Source organism: Vanacampus margaritifer, chromosome 15 (genome assembly GCF_051991255.1).
Source record: "Vanacampus margaritifer isolate UIUO_Vmar chromosome 15, RoL_Vmar_1.0, whole genome shotgun sequence".
Taxonomy (NCBI): Eukaryota; Metazoa; Chordata; class Actinopteri; order Syngnathiformes; family Syngnathidae; genus Vanacampus; species Vanacampus margaritifer.
Window position 1 is genome coordinate 11,563,657 of NC_135446.1, and position 18,673 is coordinate 11,582,329.

The window sequence follows — 18,673 nt, forward strand, 5'->3', positions numbered from 1 at the left end:
ATAAAAAATGCATTTGAAGATTAGGACAAGGGGTCAACATTGCCAGGTAATATTTATAAAGGCAAAAATGGATATAATAAAACAGTTAACAGATAAAACAGTCTAAAAGCCAGTGTGCTAACATGAATATAAAAACATGTGTTTAAGTGGGTGGGTGCTAAAAGCGCAATGATATGTAGAATGCTAATTTTTTGCTTAAAAAAATCAAATAAAATGAAAAGTTGAGCCAAACATGGAATTTTTCCCACCAACACTGAATCGTGCCACAAAGAACAAAGTCTAAAAAGTTAACGAACTTTAGTAAAAAAAAAAAATAATATAAAAATAATTGTGGTCATTGACTAGTCCCTTTTGAGCATTTGTGGTTATTTCCTTGTGGTTCGTCTCCGCTTTATCCAAAGTGATTGACAGGTACTTTGGTGATCTTGTGGTCCTCCATATGAATAAAACCACAACCGAATGTTCATGGATTCACAAAATGGGGGGAAATACTTTTGATCCCAATATGGTATTATTTGAAAAATTGAATGATGAATGAGCAATTGAACTCAAACCCCCCAAATTGCTTCCTTTTCTGTGGTCTTGCCCAAAAAGATGCCTTGATTTTCTTGCCAATGACTTTGAAAAAGGGTTGGAAACTATATAATGTATGTATGCAAGATGTATTTTTCCTTTCTTTTTTTTTTGTTATATAGATCAGCAATTCTCAACTTTCAAGGATCCTCAGGCTCTCAATAGGGTTGAGGTCAGGGGATTTTGTCCTTGTATATAAGCAGCTCAAGCTTCATTTGCAAATCTCTGGTAGTCACGTCAATGACTTCACATAGAAAAAAATATTTATAATATCACACAAGCAAAAAATGACATTAAAAAATCACACATTCTGGATGCCATACTTTTTTATTTATTGTGCTGAATAAAACGCAGTGAATATCTATAAAGACTTTTAGCAAGCGAGTAAAAATTGTAGTGTAATCCAAGACAGGAAGTGGATAGGGAAAACAATAACAAAAAAAAGTTAAGATACTTAGACGTTAGATGCAGTGGAAGAAAAAAACACAGAGCTTGGAAAAATCCAACCACGTGCCTCCGTGCTTCTACTACACAATAAAAGTTACAAGTTCACTTGAGGTGAATAGAAAAACAGTCGTATAAAATAAACATTTCAAGATGTTCACCCAATGCTCTCCCTGGATGTCAAAACAGTATTTAGGTTTGAGATTGAGGTAAAAACAGGCCTATAGAGAGGTAGTAATGTGTATCTGATTGTACTAGAATATAAAGGTTATGACGAGTATTTTTTTTTTTTAAGACTCCCAGATCTGAAAGTTCATCCTCAGTGGCTTCAACAATCATCTCAGTCAAACGAAGGCAGCCTTGACAAAACATTCGCTGCAAACACTGGTACTTTTTGGGTTAGCGGAAAAGCTGAAGTGCCTCCTGTGTAAAAATGCCTTTTAACTCATTCACTGCCATTGACGGCTATAGACGTCAAAAATTCATTTGAACTATTTCTATTAGTTTCACATTTTTTTCCACTTTTGTTAACAAGAGTATGAAAACCTAGAAAAAATGTATTGTATGTTTAGAACAGATGTAAAATTTGTGATTTAAAAATTTAAAAAATTTAATTGTCTGACGCCCCTAATTTTTTAATAATATTTGATTTTTTCTTTAATTACTTAATTATTTAAACTCAAGATTAATCACAAATTTTATGGCTGTTCTATATGTGCAATAAAAAAAAATTCTTGGTTTCCATACTCTTGTTAACAAAAAAAAACTAATAGAAATAGTTCAAATGAATTTTTGACGTCTATAGCCGTCAATGGCAGTGAATGAGTTAATGTCATCTGTGTACAAACAACTTCACGTAAATAAATCAGGGGTGACTTCCTTAGTGTTTTCAAATTCATTGGCATTTGTTTCATTTGTCCTGCACCAAGCTTTAGACAGTGTCACATTTGTGGTGAGAATAATCGAATGAAAAGATCAATGCAGCTCCTCTGAGGATCTACCTCCGGCCTTGGGTGAAAATTGGTACAATAACACGTCCCCAAGTAAAAACCAATCCCGTATACATCTGGTTTAACTATATGACAAAACAAGAAAAAAAACAAATCACAATTGCGTACACGAGACACCTAATCAAGTATACCATCTAATTAAAAACAAGAAAACATAGCCATGAATACAATATACAATATCTGAAAGCCACTTAAAAGTGAGAAATGTACTGAGATTAGAGAAAGCACTTTCAAATGAGGAGCTTCTGCAGTCCTGATATTTACTGCTGATTATTAACTCATTCACTGCCATTGACGGCTATGGACGTCAAAAATTCATTTGAACTATTTCTAGTAGTTTAACATTTTTTCCCACTTTTGTTAACAAGAGTATGAAAACCTAGGAAAAAAATTATTGTACATTTAGAACAGATAGAAAATGTGTGATTAATCGTGAGTTAACTATTGAAGTCATACAATTAATTAAAAAAATTAAAAAATAATTTTTAATATATATTTTTTCTTTTTTCAAAAAAAAGATTATTAAAAAAAATGTCTAGGTTTTCATGCTTTTGTTAACAAAAATGGGAAAAAAATGTTAAACTAATAGAAATAGTTCAAATGTTTTTTTTTTACGTTTATAGACATCAATGGCAGTGAATGAGTTAACATCATTCAGCATGGCTCATACTGAAAGTAAACCGACATGACCAAAGCTGGAGGTAGTGAAGTGATTAGTCCATTATTAGCAGATACTTTTGAGGTATTGTTCGTCCATACTGTAGGTAGTACAATCAGGAAAAGAAAAAAAAACAGCCCTACCCATTCGGAAAAAAACAAAACAAAAACACATTCAAGTTAACTATTGTCCCAGTTTGTCGAAAAATAAAAAATTGTAGGAAAAATATGTTGCATCATCATGTGTAGATATAGAGTAACATTGAAGTAAATTAGAGAGAATAAATGAACAATAGCTGCTTTTGGGTTTTAAGTATATAAAAACAGACCACTAACTTTTTTTTTTCTTCCTTAGAAGGGAACGCTCAAGAAGCAAATGTCAGGAAGCAAAAATGTAGACAGAACAGAATTCATCCATTCGCGGATTTTGTTTTTTGTTTTGATTTTTTTCTTAGCATATTCTCAGTTATTCACATTTTTTGTGCTAAGGACAGATCCATGTCTAATATCAAAATATTTTGGCGCCCACTTCCACAAAAGTAGTGCTTTGACATCATTTTGTGGCATCCATAGGCAATTACAAACCAATTATTGATCCAATACGACCCTATAAAATCCCTTAATGCGTTCAAAACAAAAAGAATTGTATTCAACAGAATATATATATTTTTTAGAAATTCGAACAATGCATAAGAAAACCACACCAAATTATGTTGAAATATCGTCTCTTAAGTTGTAACAGCCGCAAACCTGACTTGAGCTTCTTCATCGATCGCTCCGCCATGCGCCCGATCGGAACAAAAACAGTCGAAAAGGCAAAATGCGGTTCCTTCACAAGAAGAACATCAACAAGCATGACCTCGCTTTGAAAATACAGTATCACAAACGTGAACGCGCACCGCCTTCCCCGTGCGTCGCTTCGAGTGTGTCGGAGGTAGTTTTGAAAAACCGTTGAGAAGGCGCCGCACGTCAGTGACCACAAAGCACCGACGTACAAGCAGATCGATTTCCACGCCAGGCTCCCCCTTGCGTGTCACAGTGTGAGATGAGATGTCCCGATGTTACGCTGCCGACTAAAAATCAAGGTCGCGTGTGTTCTGAGGTAATGCGTGTTGTGTTTTTATGAGGTTGTTTCGCGAGGCGGACCATCTGAGGATATATCTTTGCAGTGCCACATTGAACAACGGAGGTTTAAAGCTATGTTGAGCGGATGCAAAGCAACTTAAGCCATTAACGCAGTGGTTCTTAACCTGGGTTCGATCGGACCTCGCCGCTTCGGTGAGTCGGTCTCGAGGGTTCGGCAGAGGTCAGGAAATTGTTGCGCTTACTCGTCAACTCGTAGCTGTTGTGATGGTTCACCAGTAAAAAACATATTTTATTTTTCAATAAAGAAGAGTTTGGTGAATGCGCATAAGAAATTGGTGGGGTTCCGTACCTCCAACAAGGTTAAGAACCACGGCATTAATGAATAAACGATACAGTAGTCGGATGCAAGCAAGTTTGGTTGTGGCGTAAATGACCCAACCGGAGGTTTGTGATTCCACCAAGAACAGGGCAACTAAAGCAAAAAGCATGTCTGAGGTTGTGGCAATACATTAGACCAGAAGTCAAAATTAAAGCTTTAAAAAAAAAAAAAGTGAGGCATATAAGAATTTTAAGAATGACGTGCTTGATTGTATTTATCGAGTCACACCACGTTATTTTAGACGAATAAGTTGTTGGATAGGTTGTAAATGATCAACTTCCCAATTTGAAGTCTATGCCCAAATTTGGTCATTTCATATTTTTTCACAAATTGAGACTACTGGTGTGTCCGTTTGTGGTTCTGGTGTATTTATAAATTATGAACCAGTCTAAAGTGTTTAATTGCTTAATAACGAAACCATTTTTAACAACTCAAAAATAATACTTTAGGACACATGAGTTTTGCCCGACTGCGTCAATATACATTTTAACCCTGGAGAACCCAAGAACCCTTTTCTTCTTTGGAAAATTATGAATTATACATTAAATGACTGCTATAAATTCACTGAACATCAAAATATATGTTTTTTCAATGTTTTTTTCAATTTATTCCCTAATTTAGGATTAGGGCGAAATTTGACCCTTTGGGATTTAGGGATATCATTTCGAAAAAACTGAATAACAAAAACTGTCAGTAAACTATTTAGAATTTAAGAAAATAATCAATCAAATACACAGCTACATTGAAAAATATATATTTTTTGTTTTATTTGTTGCATTTTAGCCATCTTGTCACTACCACTCTGGCTCATGTAAGGGCAATATTCATCCACTAGATGGACCCATGCAGGGGTCAGAATTGGCACTCTGGACTTTTGAAGTTAAATTTGTAAAAAAAAAAAAAAAGGTCTTTGTTATTTGAGTAGCAGAATTTATAGGGACCAAATTTGACCCCGTGGGTTCTCCAGGGTTAAAATGTAATTAATTAATAATTTTCTTTGGGGATTAAAATTAGCATACATAACACACATTCTATCCCATTTGAATAACATTTTCTGTTGAACTGCATAATAGGTACATTTTTCTTTTAGTAAGTTGCACGCATAATGATAATCAGGCAGAATTTAGCATTTTTCCCTCATTACTAATCAGTCAATAGCTCAAAAGATTATCGTGACCGATTATCCTGGAGTGGGCCAAGTGGGTTAAGAATGAAGATTAAACCTGTTTAATATTTATGATTCCAAATTTCAGCCGAGTTGGCGTCAAGTATTTATGAATTTTGTGGTTCACGATAATGTAAGGTGTTTGTTTTTTAGAAACCTGAGCAAATAACAGTAGCAAGCTTGATTGGTTAAAAAAAAAAACTGCCCTGAGGAAGAAGTGTCTTCCTGTCCTTGGTGGTCACACATCAGTTTGCGTCAGGCGTAGGTGGCTCTAATATTTGTACAATGCATTTCTCGGAGGCAAAAAAATTGTTTCAGAGACTGATAAGAGCGACCACATCGCCAACTGCGACAAAGGTGTGTATGCATGTTGTGGAAATTGGAAGAGAAACATTTTTTGCCTGCTTAGTGGCAGGTTTCTGCATCCGGCATCCAATGACAAAGTGAAATACTGGACATGGACCGAAAAAAAACAAAAACATAAAATGACATGTGGAAAATATTTTTTAAAAAAAAGTGGTCAAGGTAGTCTTTTCCCTTTGAAAGACCTGACAGCTGAATGAGGTAGAGGTTTCATGGTATGGAAGCTTAATCTTCCTCCGGGGACTCCCCAGCCTCTTCTTCCTCCTCCTCCTCCTCTTCCTCCTCTTCTTCTTCCTGCCAAAGAACAAGATGGCAGTTACAGAATAACATAACATAAATGAGGTAAAGGCGACAGATTAGTTTGAAAATGTGCATCATTTAGAAAAGATTAGTTTGCCATTGGATTGTTCTTTTTATGAACAGAAAAAGAGATTATTATTTTTAGCGGGGAGGGATTTTAAGACCATATCGTCCATCTCAAGCAGGAAGCAACCAAATCAATTTTATTTCCAATCTCCAACCTGTGTCATACAAGTGCACCTTTTTTTTTTTTTTATGTCGAGAGCATACCGTAGCGGAAATAACACACTCCCTACTCGGATGAGATGAATTTCATTTTCCACATGGCTTCATGTTATATGGAGAGGCTAACTGGCACAATTTACAACCTTCTTCCTTTCCCAGGCCACGGGAGTGAAAGCCATTGAGCGGCCGAAGCGTTTTCTGAAACGTGCAGCTCCGCTTCCATTCATTAGCGCTTGCAGACGGCGGCCTTGAAGGGCCTGCTAAATGCTACCATGTGTGATGAGGGCAAACCAGAATAAGAGAGGGAAAAGTAGTGTGGATTGGGGGGGTGGGGGGTGCAACAACACCACAAAAGAACCTTTAATCATATTGGCCCGCCATGCACAAACTCGACAAAGAATATTGCAGGCATGCAAGGTGAAAGTGTGAATTCTGATTCAGAACCTAAGACCTGTTAAAGGAAACTGATCTCTTGTTACTGTCAAGTAAAAAAAAATCTGAGCAGCCTATTTAAAATAAAAAATCTAAGTGAATCCCACAAGTTGAATACATCTACATCCTGTCTATGTTATTTTGCATTGTTTGTTAGCATTAAGCTAAATACGTCGTAAGTAGGGATGCACGATAATATCGGTGGCCGATAATTATCGGCCAATTTGACGTCAAACAGATAAACTAAATCATAAAGAAATCCATGCCACATTGGTCCATCTATTGTGGCTCAAGTTGTGCCCAACTCCTCAACCCCTCCCCTCTCCTATGGTGGCATTGCATATTTGTGACGTCATAATGCGCGCGACCTTGTGTTCAGAGAAGGTGCATCATTGGGCTTTCTTTTCTGTGTTGCATTTTTTAAAACATGACTGTTTTGTTTCGGCAAACTCAAAATGAGTCACTGGTTGTCTTTGAAGCAGAGATATCAATAAAATGCTGAGTCATGGTTCTTTACACAATGTTTCAATGTATTTGTACACGTTAGGACTTGAAAGTATATTTGTATTTGTACGTTCATTTTGCAAACATTTATCGGCACTTCCTAAATTATTGGTTTATCGGTGTTGTTTGAAAACAGCATTATTGTGCATCCCTATTTGCAAGGTAAGGTAAGGCAAAGCTACTGTACGTGCCACAAAAACGTTGCTTGAAAAAAAATAAAAGCATAATGCCCCACTGTAACTATGCTATGAACAGGCTATGACAGAGACTCTCCACGCTTCGCTTTTTAGCCACAGTTCGATATGCTTTAAATATAGGGACAAAAAAATATACATATATATATATATATGAAAAAAAAATCTTCTGTACAGTACGTTTTTGTTCTATATTACTTCCCACCACTGATAAAGAGTAAAGCTAGCTTCCAGATGCATCAATGCTACCCCACCCTTCACACCGCAATGAAATGGTTTTGAGGTTTTTGCTCTAGCCGGGCGTTGTTTGGGCTGAGATAAAACAGCCTATCAAAGTGGGTGAACTGAAGGACAGTTTTATGGTTTGCAGCTCTCCGGGCCTCACGGCACCTCCCAACGACTTCAAGCCCTGTTCCCACAGAGCCACAAATCAGAGGTGAGTTATGCAAAAGTGGCCTGTACCAGCAAACACAGGGAGCTCGGTAGATTCCTGGACAGTGAGGGCATGATGGGGGGTTCGGGGGGGGGTCCTGTGTCGTGTTTCACTCACTCTACCATTCTACTTCCATTGGCCCTCTAATACTCCAACACAAGGCATTACTCACAATTATATACGTTACATCTGCACGTGTGGAGGAAAAAGAGAGCTTGTTTTGCAGGCAGACATTTTTTTTTAATGTCTTGTGTGGTGAATTTGGGTTTCAAACCGAGAACTCATTCAGCCTCTAAAATGCATGTCATCCTGAATTGACTTTCTGAACAAAGTGAAGGTTGACCAGTTTGCATATACCAATCAATACAATACATTCAGACTGAGTTAAATACTTAAAGTTGTAGTTTTGAAAAACAGTTACTGAGTGCACATGCATGATAATGAGGATTTCTTACCTGAGCAGGCTTTTTCTGGACGACTTGCTGCGGCTGCAAGAAAGCAGAAAAGACACACGTTACCGCTATTTAACGTAGAATAAAAACTGTTCCAATTCTCAAAACCAGACTGGAATACTGAAAGTTGTAGTTTTGAAGCACCTTTTTTTTAGTCTAATTAGGACTCTATCAGTATCTTCCTTAGTTGCCTCATACAGTAAACGCAGAGAGCTTTATCAAGTCAGTATGTGCCTGGGTGGCAAGTAGGAAGCCTTTTCTTACGAAGAAAAACATCCAACCCCGCTACGTTTTGCAAAAACAAACACAAAGTCCCCCATGCAGTCAAGGAAAACGTTTTATGACCTGATGTTTTGTGGCCAAGTCAAGCTCATTTTTGCTTTTCACCCCCTTAAGGTATATTTGCTCCAAATGGCAATCAATTTTGCCACAAAATCATTACAAAGCTGAAGATGAAGAACTTTGACGTTTACATTGTAGCATGTAGCATGATTCAACAAAGCATGTAGCATTGTAGCGTGATTCAACAAAGCATGTTAGCTTTGTAGCGTGATTCAACAAAATATGTTGCATTGTAGCATGATTCAACAAAGCATGTAGCATTGTAGCGTGATTCAACAAAGCATGTAGCATTGTAGCGTGATTCAACAAAGCATGTAGCATTGTAGCATGATTCGACAAAGCATGTTAGCATTGTAGCGTGATTCAACAAAGCATGTAGTATTGTAGCGTGATTCAACAAAGCACGTAGCATTGTAGCGTGATTCGAAAAAGCATGTAGCATTGTAGCGTGATTCAACAAAGCATGTAGCATTGTAGCGTGATTCGACAAAGCATGTAGCATTGTAGCGTGATTCAACAAAGCATGTAGCATTGTAGCATGATTCGACAAAGCAAGTTAGCATTGTAGCGTGATTCGACAAAGTATGTAGCATTGTAGCATGATTCAACAAAGCATGTAGCATTGTAGCGTGATTCGACAAAGCATGTAGCATTGTAGCGTGATTCAACAAAGCATGTAGCATTGTAGCGTGATTCGACAACGTATGTAGCATTGTAGCGTGATTCAACAAAGCATGTAGCATTGTAACGTGATTCGACAAAGCATGTAGCATTGTAGCATGATTCAGCAAAGCATGTTAGTTTTGTAGCGTGATTCAACAAAGTATGTTGCATTGTAGCATGATTCAACAAAGCATGTAGCATTGTAGCATGATTCGACAAAGCATGTAGCATTGTAGCGTGATTCGACAAAGCATGTAGCATTGTAGCATAATTCGACAAAGCATGTAGCATTCTAGCGTGATTCAACAAAGCATGTAGCATTGTAGTGTGATTCGACAATGCATGTAGCATTGTAGCGTGATTCAACAAAGCATGTAGCATTGTAGCGTGATTCGACAAAGCATGTAGCATTGTAGCGTGATTCAACAAAGCATGTAGCATTGTAGCGTGATTCAACAAAGTAATAGCTTAAGGGTCGCGATCAACAAAAAAACTTGTCATTTAACAGTGGTTACAGCCGATTTATATCCACTCCCGCTGTATCAACCAGTCAACCAAAAGAAATATAAACTGACCGATAATAAAAGGCTAACAATTTTACAGGGTGTATCCCAAGGCGAGCCTGAGTTTTATGGCTTAAGGCAAAGAGCCAAAAGAAGCAGCTACCCACCACAAGGGCATTACAAGCTCCAAGGGAATGTTGGTGGATGACATACACGATATAGAATGCAGCTGCCCTCCACACTCCATTGACATTGAGACCATTGAGAGGCAAATTGAGTCTGGATGAATGTCTTATTCGGCTTGACAGCGGTAAGCGCTACATATAGTGTATGAATGGAACATTCCTGGGAAGTAATACAGTATAGACAGATGAACACAGTTTTTACTATACACATGATTTTCATGACAGTGAATGCTCTATTGCTCTAGTTTTCATTCAGCTTTTCTATCAGATTTTGAGGGATTGCATATACACCGATGTCATGTAAGGGATGTCCTAAGCCGTCCAAAAATCTTCACAGGAAGTAGCATTAGAGCAAGCGAACAGCTGAGCAGCCCGGCCGCTCTGAGAATGTAAAGAGAACATGGAGAGTATCCTGTGCTTGTAATCCAGGCCAGCTGCAGGCTACTGAGCCCCCCCGACATCAAGATCACTTTTAGCAGCTGGTGTGTTTTGGACCAGCTGGAATGCCAAGAGGCTAAAACACAGCTAACGCAGTTGATGCCAACACCGGATGTGTAACACAAGCAAGGTGTAAAAACACAGCGGTTCCAAGTTGGGAGTCTTATCACCTACTGTTTAATGGTCTTATGCTTCCACAATGCTTAAAAATAATTCAGCACAGATAAAAGTGAGTGCAACGAGAAGATATATATATATCACATCATTAATCGTTCTTTTATTTTATTTTTTTAAATATGCCTTTAAATCACATAAAATCTTACCCACATTAACTCATTTGCTCCCAGAAACGTATAAATATCTTCTATTTTAAATGTTTTAACTGTCCCAAAAACGTATTTCTATGTTTTTTAATGTGTGTGTGTGTTTCTTTATGCTAGAGCATACAGAAGCCTTTGATGCAGCCTCTCAACTGTACAAAATGGTTGAAGAAATAGTAGTTAACAGCAGAGTAGAAGAGATCAACCAGGGCCATGTTGAAAACAAGCTGATTCACCTTACAGTTCTAAGCAGATTTGCGAATAATTTATCTATATTCTAATGCTAATTGCCGCAAAACGGAAACAGACAGAAATATACTTTTTTTTCCTAATGAAAGAAGAGACTCTAATCTTTTGGTAGGTTAAATTTTTTTTATAGCAATAGAACACAATATTCTGTGGGCCTTGCGAAATCAGTCAAAATCCAGTAAAACAGCCAGGAGCGAAGGAGATTGCTTCAGTGAAAATGGCTGGGAGTCTATGAATTAAGACGAAGAATGGACGACATAATTGTGACGTTCTGCTTGTCCCTTCACAGGTTGCCACACGCAGTTACTCGCATGATCCTTCTGGGCACGGTTACGCAATAATATAAAAAATAATATAGACGCAAGGATTCTCTGTGGTTGTTTTGTTGAAAGTCGTATAAAAGTAACAGTGGAGATTATTCTATTTCTATTTCTGCTAAAAAAATAAATAAATCTACACCCTTTTGGCACAGACTGCTCTCTCTCCCAGAGCCCCAGCTAAGACCCTTTGCTCCTTTTGCCCCCCCCCAAAAAAAAGAGAAATCACCGCATTGTCTTTCACTTGCTGCGGCAGCTTTTTGATGTTGCCCAGCTCTGACACTATGAATCACTCGCAGGCCCCAGCAGCTGCTCAGTCGTACAAGCGATTCGGGAGACAGCTTGAGGCGTAGCACGAGGGCAGCCCATTCAAAGGAATGTCGGGTGAGAATGACTCAAAAGGGGAGTGCGGTTGGGACCCCTTTCTCGGCTGAAACACAATCCCCGTCTGCTGCTCGAAGAATGCGAGCTCTCCTCCTGGGCTTCTCACCCACCCAGAAGTCCCATCCGATCAAAGGGAAAAGCCTCCCCAGAAAGTACACTGCACAGGCCGCCATTCATAAGAGACTCAAGGCCAGTCAGCTTGCTCACCATCTTCTCCTTTGTGTCCAAATGTTTTAGCCTCTACTTGACTCATTAAGAAATGTACACACACACACACACACACACACACACGCACACACACACAAATGGTGTGATCGCTTTATACCAGTAAGATACAAGAATGTTTGTCAGAAAATGGCTTGACTAGATCAGAATGAACAAAACACAGAGCACCAATTGCGGAAACATGGATTTGATCCCTAAATCTAGTCTCCCAATTATTAAAAATTATTAAAAATTAAAAAATGTACAAAAATATAAAAAAAAAAATATTAAAAAGTTTAACATTTTTTTCCACTTTTGTTGAAAATCTAGATTTTTTTTTATTGTACATTTTGTTTTGTACATAAAATTTGTGATTAATCACAAGTTCACTAGTGAAGTCATGCGATTAATTACGATTAAAAACTCGCCTGATGCCCCGAATTTTAAATAATAATTTCTTTCTTTCTTTCTTTTTAAATTTTAAATATTTTAATTTTAAATAATAATTTCTTTCTTTCTTTTTTAAATTTGTTCACTGCTGTTGAAGGTTATAAACGTCAATTAGTCAATTAGTAAAAAAAAATAGTTAAACATTTTTTTCCACTTTTGTTAACAAGAGCATGAAAACCTAGAATTTTTTTATTGTACATTTAGAACGTATAGAATTTGTGATTAATCGTGAGTTAACTAGTGAAGTCATGTGATTAATTACAATAAAAAAAAATAATCGAGGTTATAAACGTCAATTAATAAAAAAAAAAATAGTTAAACATTTTTTTCCACTTTTGTTAACAAGAGTATGAAAACCTAGAATTTTTTTATTGTACATTTAGAACATATAGAATTTGTGATTAATCGTGAGTTAACTAGTGAAGTACAATACAATAGAAGTACAATAAAAAAAAATAATCGCCTCTTGACCCTCATTTTTAATAATCTATTTTTTAAAATACATTTATGGCAGTAAATGAGTTAATTGCATGACTTCAATAGTTAACTCACGATTAATCGCACATTTTTATGTTCTAAATCCACACTAAATAATTTGTTTCTGTTTTCATACTCTTGTTAACATAAAAGTGGGAAAAATGTTAAACTAATAGAAATATGGTTGCATCTTTTCGTCATTGATACAGTCATGTCATAATAATTCATACAATTGAGTTAAAATTAAAAAGATGTACTGTACTATAAAAAAAAAGATTTGTGTTGAGGTAATTTTTCTGCCATAATTGCTTTTGTAAGATGTTGGTGACAGCTCAGTGCATTTTTCTTTTCATAATAAGAGCTATCTAATAAATTTTAAAAAATGAAGTAACCTGTCAAATTCTGCACATTTTTAAAATTGTAAAATACAACTTGACCCCAGTCTCCACAAATATATGCATTGTTATTAAATTTATTACTGCTCAATTTTGGGTCGTGTCTGCTTGCGTTGCAACTGGAATTCCCCCAGTACAGGCTTTCCAAGTAAGGGGCGGTCATAAATCGCGCATAAAAGAAATTTGTGGCATTTAAGGAACTTTAAATTAACTCAAAATTAACACGCTAATGTTGACACTCCTACTCCCAATTATTTAAAATAAACAATTTAAAAAAGTGATATCAAACATCCCAAGTAACTTTGAATGAACTTGCCAGTATTATAAATGTGTCAATTCCTTCAAAGATATATGTCTCCCATAAAGGACGATTACATATTACATAGTATAAAATATATATATACATATATAAAAAAAAACGATTTTCTAGTTCAAACCGGGTTTTGTTCCACGCTTACTACTTCCACATTTCTGTCTTTTAACAATACTAAAATGATGAGACAAAATCTAACTATGCATTGCATATAAACAACATGCAGACCCCGCGGCCTTTTAGCCTCATTCCCGCGCCGAAGGTCTTTGCAGAGGTTTTTCATTCTCCCTTAAGATAGGAGCTGCTGTTTGCTCTAGTTAACCGTTACTGAGCCCGCTAACCTTTGCACCTCCTTTGAAGCCCGGTGGATAATTGGAGCAGCGAGGTTCAACCTCCACAAACACACACGGCTGCATGGCTGAAACGGCTGTAATGGGATATGCATCAGACGGGCCGCTATGTAGTGGAGGAGGCTGTTAAAATCTGGAATGCTTGACATTTAAATAGTTAAAGTTTAACAACTGTGCCTAATAAAGCACTTTGCCGAGGTGAACATTTGACTTCTGTGGCGGGTTTGTGGAACACTTAGGAATAAACACCGTCTGCCCGGAGATACAACGGATAAAATTGCGACAATTAAACGAAGAAAAACAATTCGATGCATGTGGCAATAGTTTTTTTGTGGGGTGCGGAAATTTATTTAATTTATACATTAATTTGCTGAAAAACTTCCCGATGAACAATTTGAACTCAAGCAAAAGGATTTCTCGTGAATGTTTTATCTATGTTGAACTGCAAGGAGCGTCAATTAGTCAGGCCATAGCTTTGTCTAATAGAATAAAAGTATTATCTTTCCGATTAGCCCATGGATGAATTGATTAATCCGATAAAAGTGATTTTGTATTTAACAACAAAATGTGCGTGTCAGGCGCATTTATATCGTTGTCCACTTGGGGTCACCATAGTCACATTCCGCACTATGTCTGTTGTGTAGCTGGTGAGTGACGTGGGAGTCAGGGCTATGAATAGCGAATTTGTTATTTCTCAGGTGGGGAAACGTTTTTTAAAATCCAACTTGAAAAAGGAGTTTTTTCAACCATATCTAAACCATCCTCCACATGCAAGCGAAAGAGATACGCTATCAGCAGCTTCCTCGTTGACCAAACATTTTAGTAAACATTGGCAATGTAAAGCTAAGGTAGTCGTGGCGACACAGGTAAGCACACAGCTGCAGTTCAAACAGACATTTGCCGGATTTACCACGGTCACGCGAACACGCCAAGGTAACGTGACGCCAAATGGACCAATCACCCATTGAACACAACGTATGTTTTGTGAACATTGCTGGAAACGCTATCCATTTGTGAAGTCGCCTCTCTCCCACAACGGTTGAACATGCTGCTGACCCGTTGACGCCACCCACTGTCCCGACAGCCAGTGCCCCCACCAGAGTTATGAATTGCACCTATCAGGGTCCGGCGATTAGGGGGAATTTGCCGAAGGGCCCTTTGTCGAGCAAAAAACTGTCTGTCGTTGTAAGGAATGTGGAAAATTCCTCGCAGACAAGCAGCCTTTTGTTTGGAAGGTTTTTTTTTGGGCGGGGGGGTGGAGGGGTGCTGTTGAAGGAAAGAAAGGCACAGACAAATTGGACTGGCTCCATTTAGGAGCCTCTGCTGTTTGAAGTGAAATCTGTTCCCAGAGTATCTGGGTAAAAAGGGGGGGGGGGTGTAGGAGGTAAAAGGCAATGCAACCAATTTTTCTCTTTTTTGTTTGTTTGTTTACAACAGTGGTTCTTGATTTTTTATTTTTTTTTAACACCAAGTACCACTTTAAAAAAATGAACTTAGCTCTTCAAGTACCACCTAGGCCTAAATATTATTGAAGTTTTAACATTAAACCCTGGAGAACCCATGGGGTCAAATTTGGCCCCTATAAATGCTGCTACTCAAATAACAAAGACCTTTTTTTGGGGGTTCTCCAGGGTTAACACTGTGCTTAAATATAGCACAGTTCTAGAAAATATATACCGGTAATTAAAATGTTTTTCACATAAAAATGAAAAATTGTACTTAAATAAAAAGTACGATATCAAACATTTCTTAAGGTACAAAATGATTGTACTGAAAAGTTAAATAAAACTGAACTGCGCTGTACTGCAATTTGAGAATGTGGCTTTACGGGATTTTTTTTTACACTCTCGCTTGTTCTACCCGAGTTGCACGTGTTATGAATTAACCTGTCTTGCTGAAACGGCTCACTTCCTGCCTCGTAATAGCGCCCGGCGCAAGTACGCTAATGGCAAGAAAGTCTGTATCTATTTTAAGGAATTTTAACAAAAGAAGCGGTATTGTGAGGAGGGGTTGGGGGCGGGGGGGGGGGGGGGGGGGGGCATGCAGGACACCCCGGGACAGCTGTGGAGCTTCCTGTGTAAAACAAACAGTCGGTGAGCTAAGTGCCCTCCCTCCGCATTCGCATGACTTAATGTTTATTTGTAGATTGTGTTAAACAAGGATCATTACAACAAGGAACATTTTGAGCTAATCTAAATATTGAGGAGTGGTTACAAATTGGTTTGTGTGATACTGCGTGGATGACGGCCCAAAAATTCCAGGGGGAATTCCAGAGAGTTTGAAGTGTTTGCCAGGTTTGCAGTTGCCCAACTTTCCTCATCCCACTATTAGCATATAGCGTAGCTGTTTTGGTGCGAAATGATTCAATTCGTCCACAGTCAGCAGAAGGAAAAAGAGCTGGGTGACCTGTGGAAATCCACTAATGTCCTCGGAGACCTCCTAATACCGGGACAAAGGTCTCTAGTGGCTGGAATTCAGCTCCTCTGCAGTCAAAAAATGGAGGAAGGTGGGGTGGGGGGGGGGATGTAGGGAATGGAGGCAAGGTCTCTAACCGCCGACACCCCTTTCGCCCAACCCACTCACAAACTCTTTTCAGTGTGTGTGATCTCTGGGGGGCTCTTTTTCTCGCCCTTACAGAAACCCCGAGGGAACTAGTGTGGTCTAGTAGCACCCATCTAAAATGTACTTAAGATTCATGGGCTGAAGAGAGTGTAAAGCCAGAACATAAAGTAAAAGGTCAAACATCAACTAAAAATTTTTTTTTTTCTCCAGATACAATCAGTGAGCTAAATTAGTACATTTTGATCTCTGTTGATAACCAAAACAGCAGCATTTTTTTTTATAATGGAGCTAGATTGTTTTGGCAGTTTTGGGGCGTAGCGGTAAGCACATTGCCTGTACTGAACTAATTGTACTAAAGTAACATATTGCCACCATTCATAAAAACACACACCGCACGCTGTGACTGAATGAACAAGAAGTCTCCCTTAAGTCATTTCTGTGCAAAGACTAGCTCTGCAAATAGTGATAAATAGCGTCCCTCGATATATACATTTGCAAAGACAGCACCTTGCTTTGGCCCTTCACTTCACCGGTTACGTCTCATTTAAAAGTCAAATCTTCCTAAGAATTGACACACTGTGCAGCCCGGGACCGGCCCACTAACACACATGTTGACGTGGAGAGAAACATTTCAAGTCTGCATGGACAAGCAACTCCTGTGCTAGCCTGCTGTAATAAAAAATACACAAATAAAAAAAGACATTACATTTACATCATTACATCACCTGTCCAAGATTTTGTATCGGTGCACCACAATCCAAAAAACGTTTCCAACCACTATAGTTGGATAGAAACTTGAGTTAAAGCGGATCCACCATAGACTGTTCGCAGGAAACAAGCCTCTACTAGCTCTGTTGCCGATGTTAGCGTTGTAACGCGTATTCCCCAAAACCCAAAAAGTTGAGTCAGTCACTTTTCGACCCATATTGGGTTATTTTTTTACCCAACTGTTTTTAGAGTCTACACTCTACTTCAGTCAATTTGGCCCAACATTCTGGGTTGCTTTGTACAAAATGATACAGAAAGTTGGGTCCCCAAGTAGCGGGTCGATCCCGTTTTGATGAAAAAATTGTGCTAAATGAAAAACCCAAAACGTTGAGTCAGTCACTTATTCATCATTTTGGATTTTTTTTTTTGATCCAACTGTTTTTAGAATCTGCACTCTAGTTGGGTCAATTTGACACAACATTCTGGTTTGCTTTGTTCAAAATGATCCAGAAAGTTGGGTCAATCCCGTTTTGATGACAAAAAAAATGTGTTAAGTGAAAAACCCAAAAAGTTGAGTCAGTCACTTTTCGACCCATATTGGGTTATTTTTTTACCCAAATGTTTTTAGAGTCTACACTCTACTTCAGTCAATTTGACCCAACATTCTGGGTTGCTTTGTTCAAAATGATCCAGAAAGTTGGGTTAAATTTGACCCAACATTCTGGGTTGCTTTGTTCAAAATGATCCAGAAAGTTGGGTTAAATTTGACCCAACATTCTGGGTTGCTTTGTATAAAATGATCCAGAAAGTTGGGTCAATCCCGTTTTTGATGACAAAAAAAATTGTGTTAAGTGAAAAACCCAAAAAGTTGAGTCAGTCACTTTTCGACCCATATTGGGTTATTTTTTTACCCAACTGTTTTTAGAGTCTACACTCTACTTCAGTCAATTTGACCCAACATTCTGGGTTGCTTTGTACAAAATGATACAGAAAGTTGGGTCCCGAGTAGCGGGTCGATCCCGTTTTGATGAAAAAATTGTGCTAAATGAAAAACCCAAAACGTTGAGTCAGTCACTTATTCATCATATTGGATTATTTTTTTGATCCAACTGTTTTTAGAATCTGCACTCTAGTTGGGTCAATTTGACCCAACATTCTGGTTTGCTTTGTTCAAAATGATCCAGAAAGTTGGGTTAAATTTGACCCAACATTCTGGGTTGCTTTGTATAAAATGATCCAGAAAGTTGGGTCAATCCCGTTTTGATGACAAAAAAAATTGTGTTAAGTGAAAAACCCAAAAAGTTGAGTCAGTCACTTTTCGACCCATATTGGGTTATTTTTTTACCCAACTGTTTTTAGAGTCTTACACTCTACTTCAGTCAATTTGACCCAACATTCTGGGTTGCCTTGTACAAAATGATACAGAAAGTTGGGTCCCCAAGTAGCGGGTCGATCCCGTTTTGATGAAAAAATTGTGCTAAATGAAAAACCCAAAACGTTGAGTCAGTCACTTATTCATCATATTGGATTATTTTTTTTGATCCAACTGTTTTTAGAATCTGCACTCTAGTTGGGTTAATTTGACCCAACATTCTG

The 18,673-nt window shown here is 37.9% G+C and overlaps 1 protein-coding gene across 1 annotated transcript in view; it reads right to left on the reverse strand.

The window, feature by feature from the left end:
* Positions 1-891: 891 nt before the first annotated feature.
* Positions 892-18,673, reverse strand: part of hmga2 (high mobility group AT-hook 2) — a 29,317-nt gene continuing 11,535 nt past the window's right edge. The window contains exons 4-5 of the mRNA XM_077543242.1: positions 8,221-8,253; positions 892-5,971 (exon numbers count right to left, since the gene is read on the reverse strand). Coding sequence (XP_077399368.1) covers positions 5,903-5,971; positions 8,221-8,253 — 102 coding nt within the window. The 3' untranslated portion in view covers positions 892-5,902. The remainder of the gene's footprint in view (positions 5,972-8,220; positions 8,254-18,673) is intronic.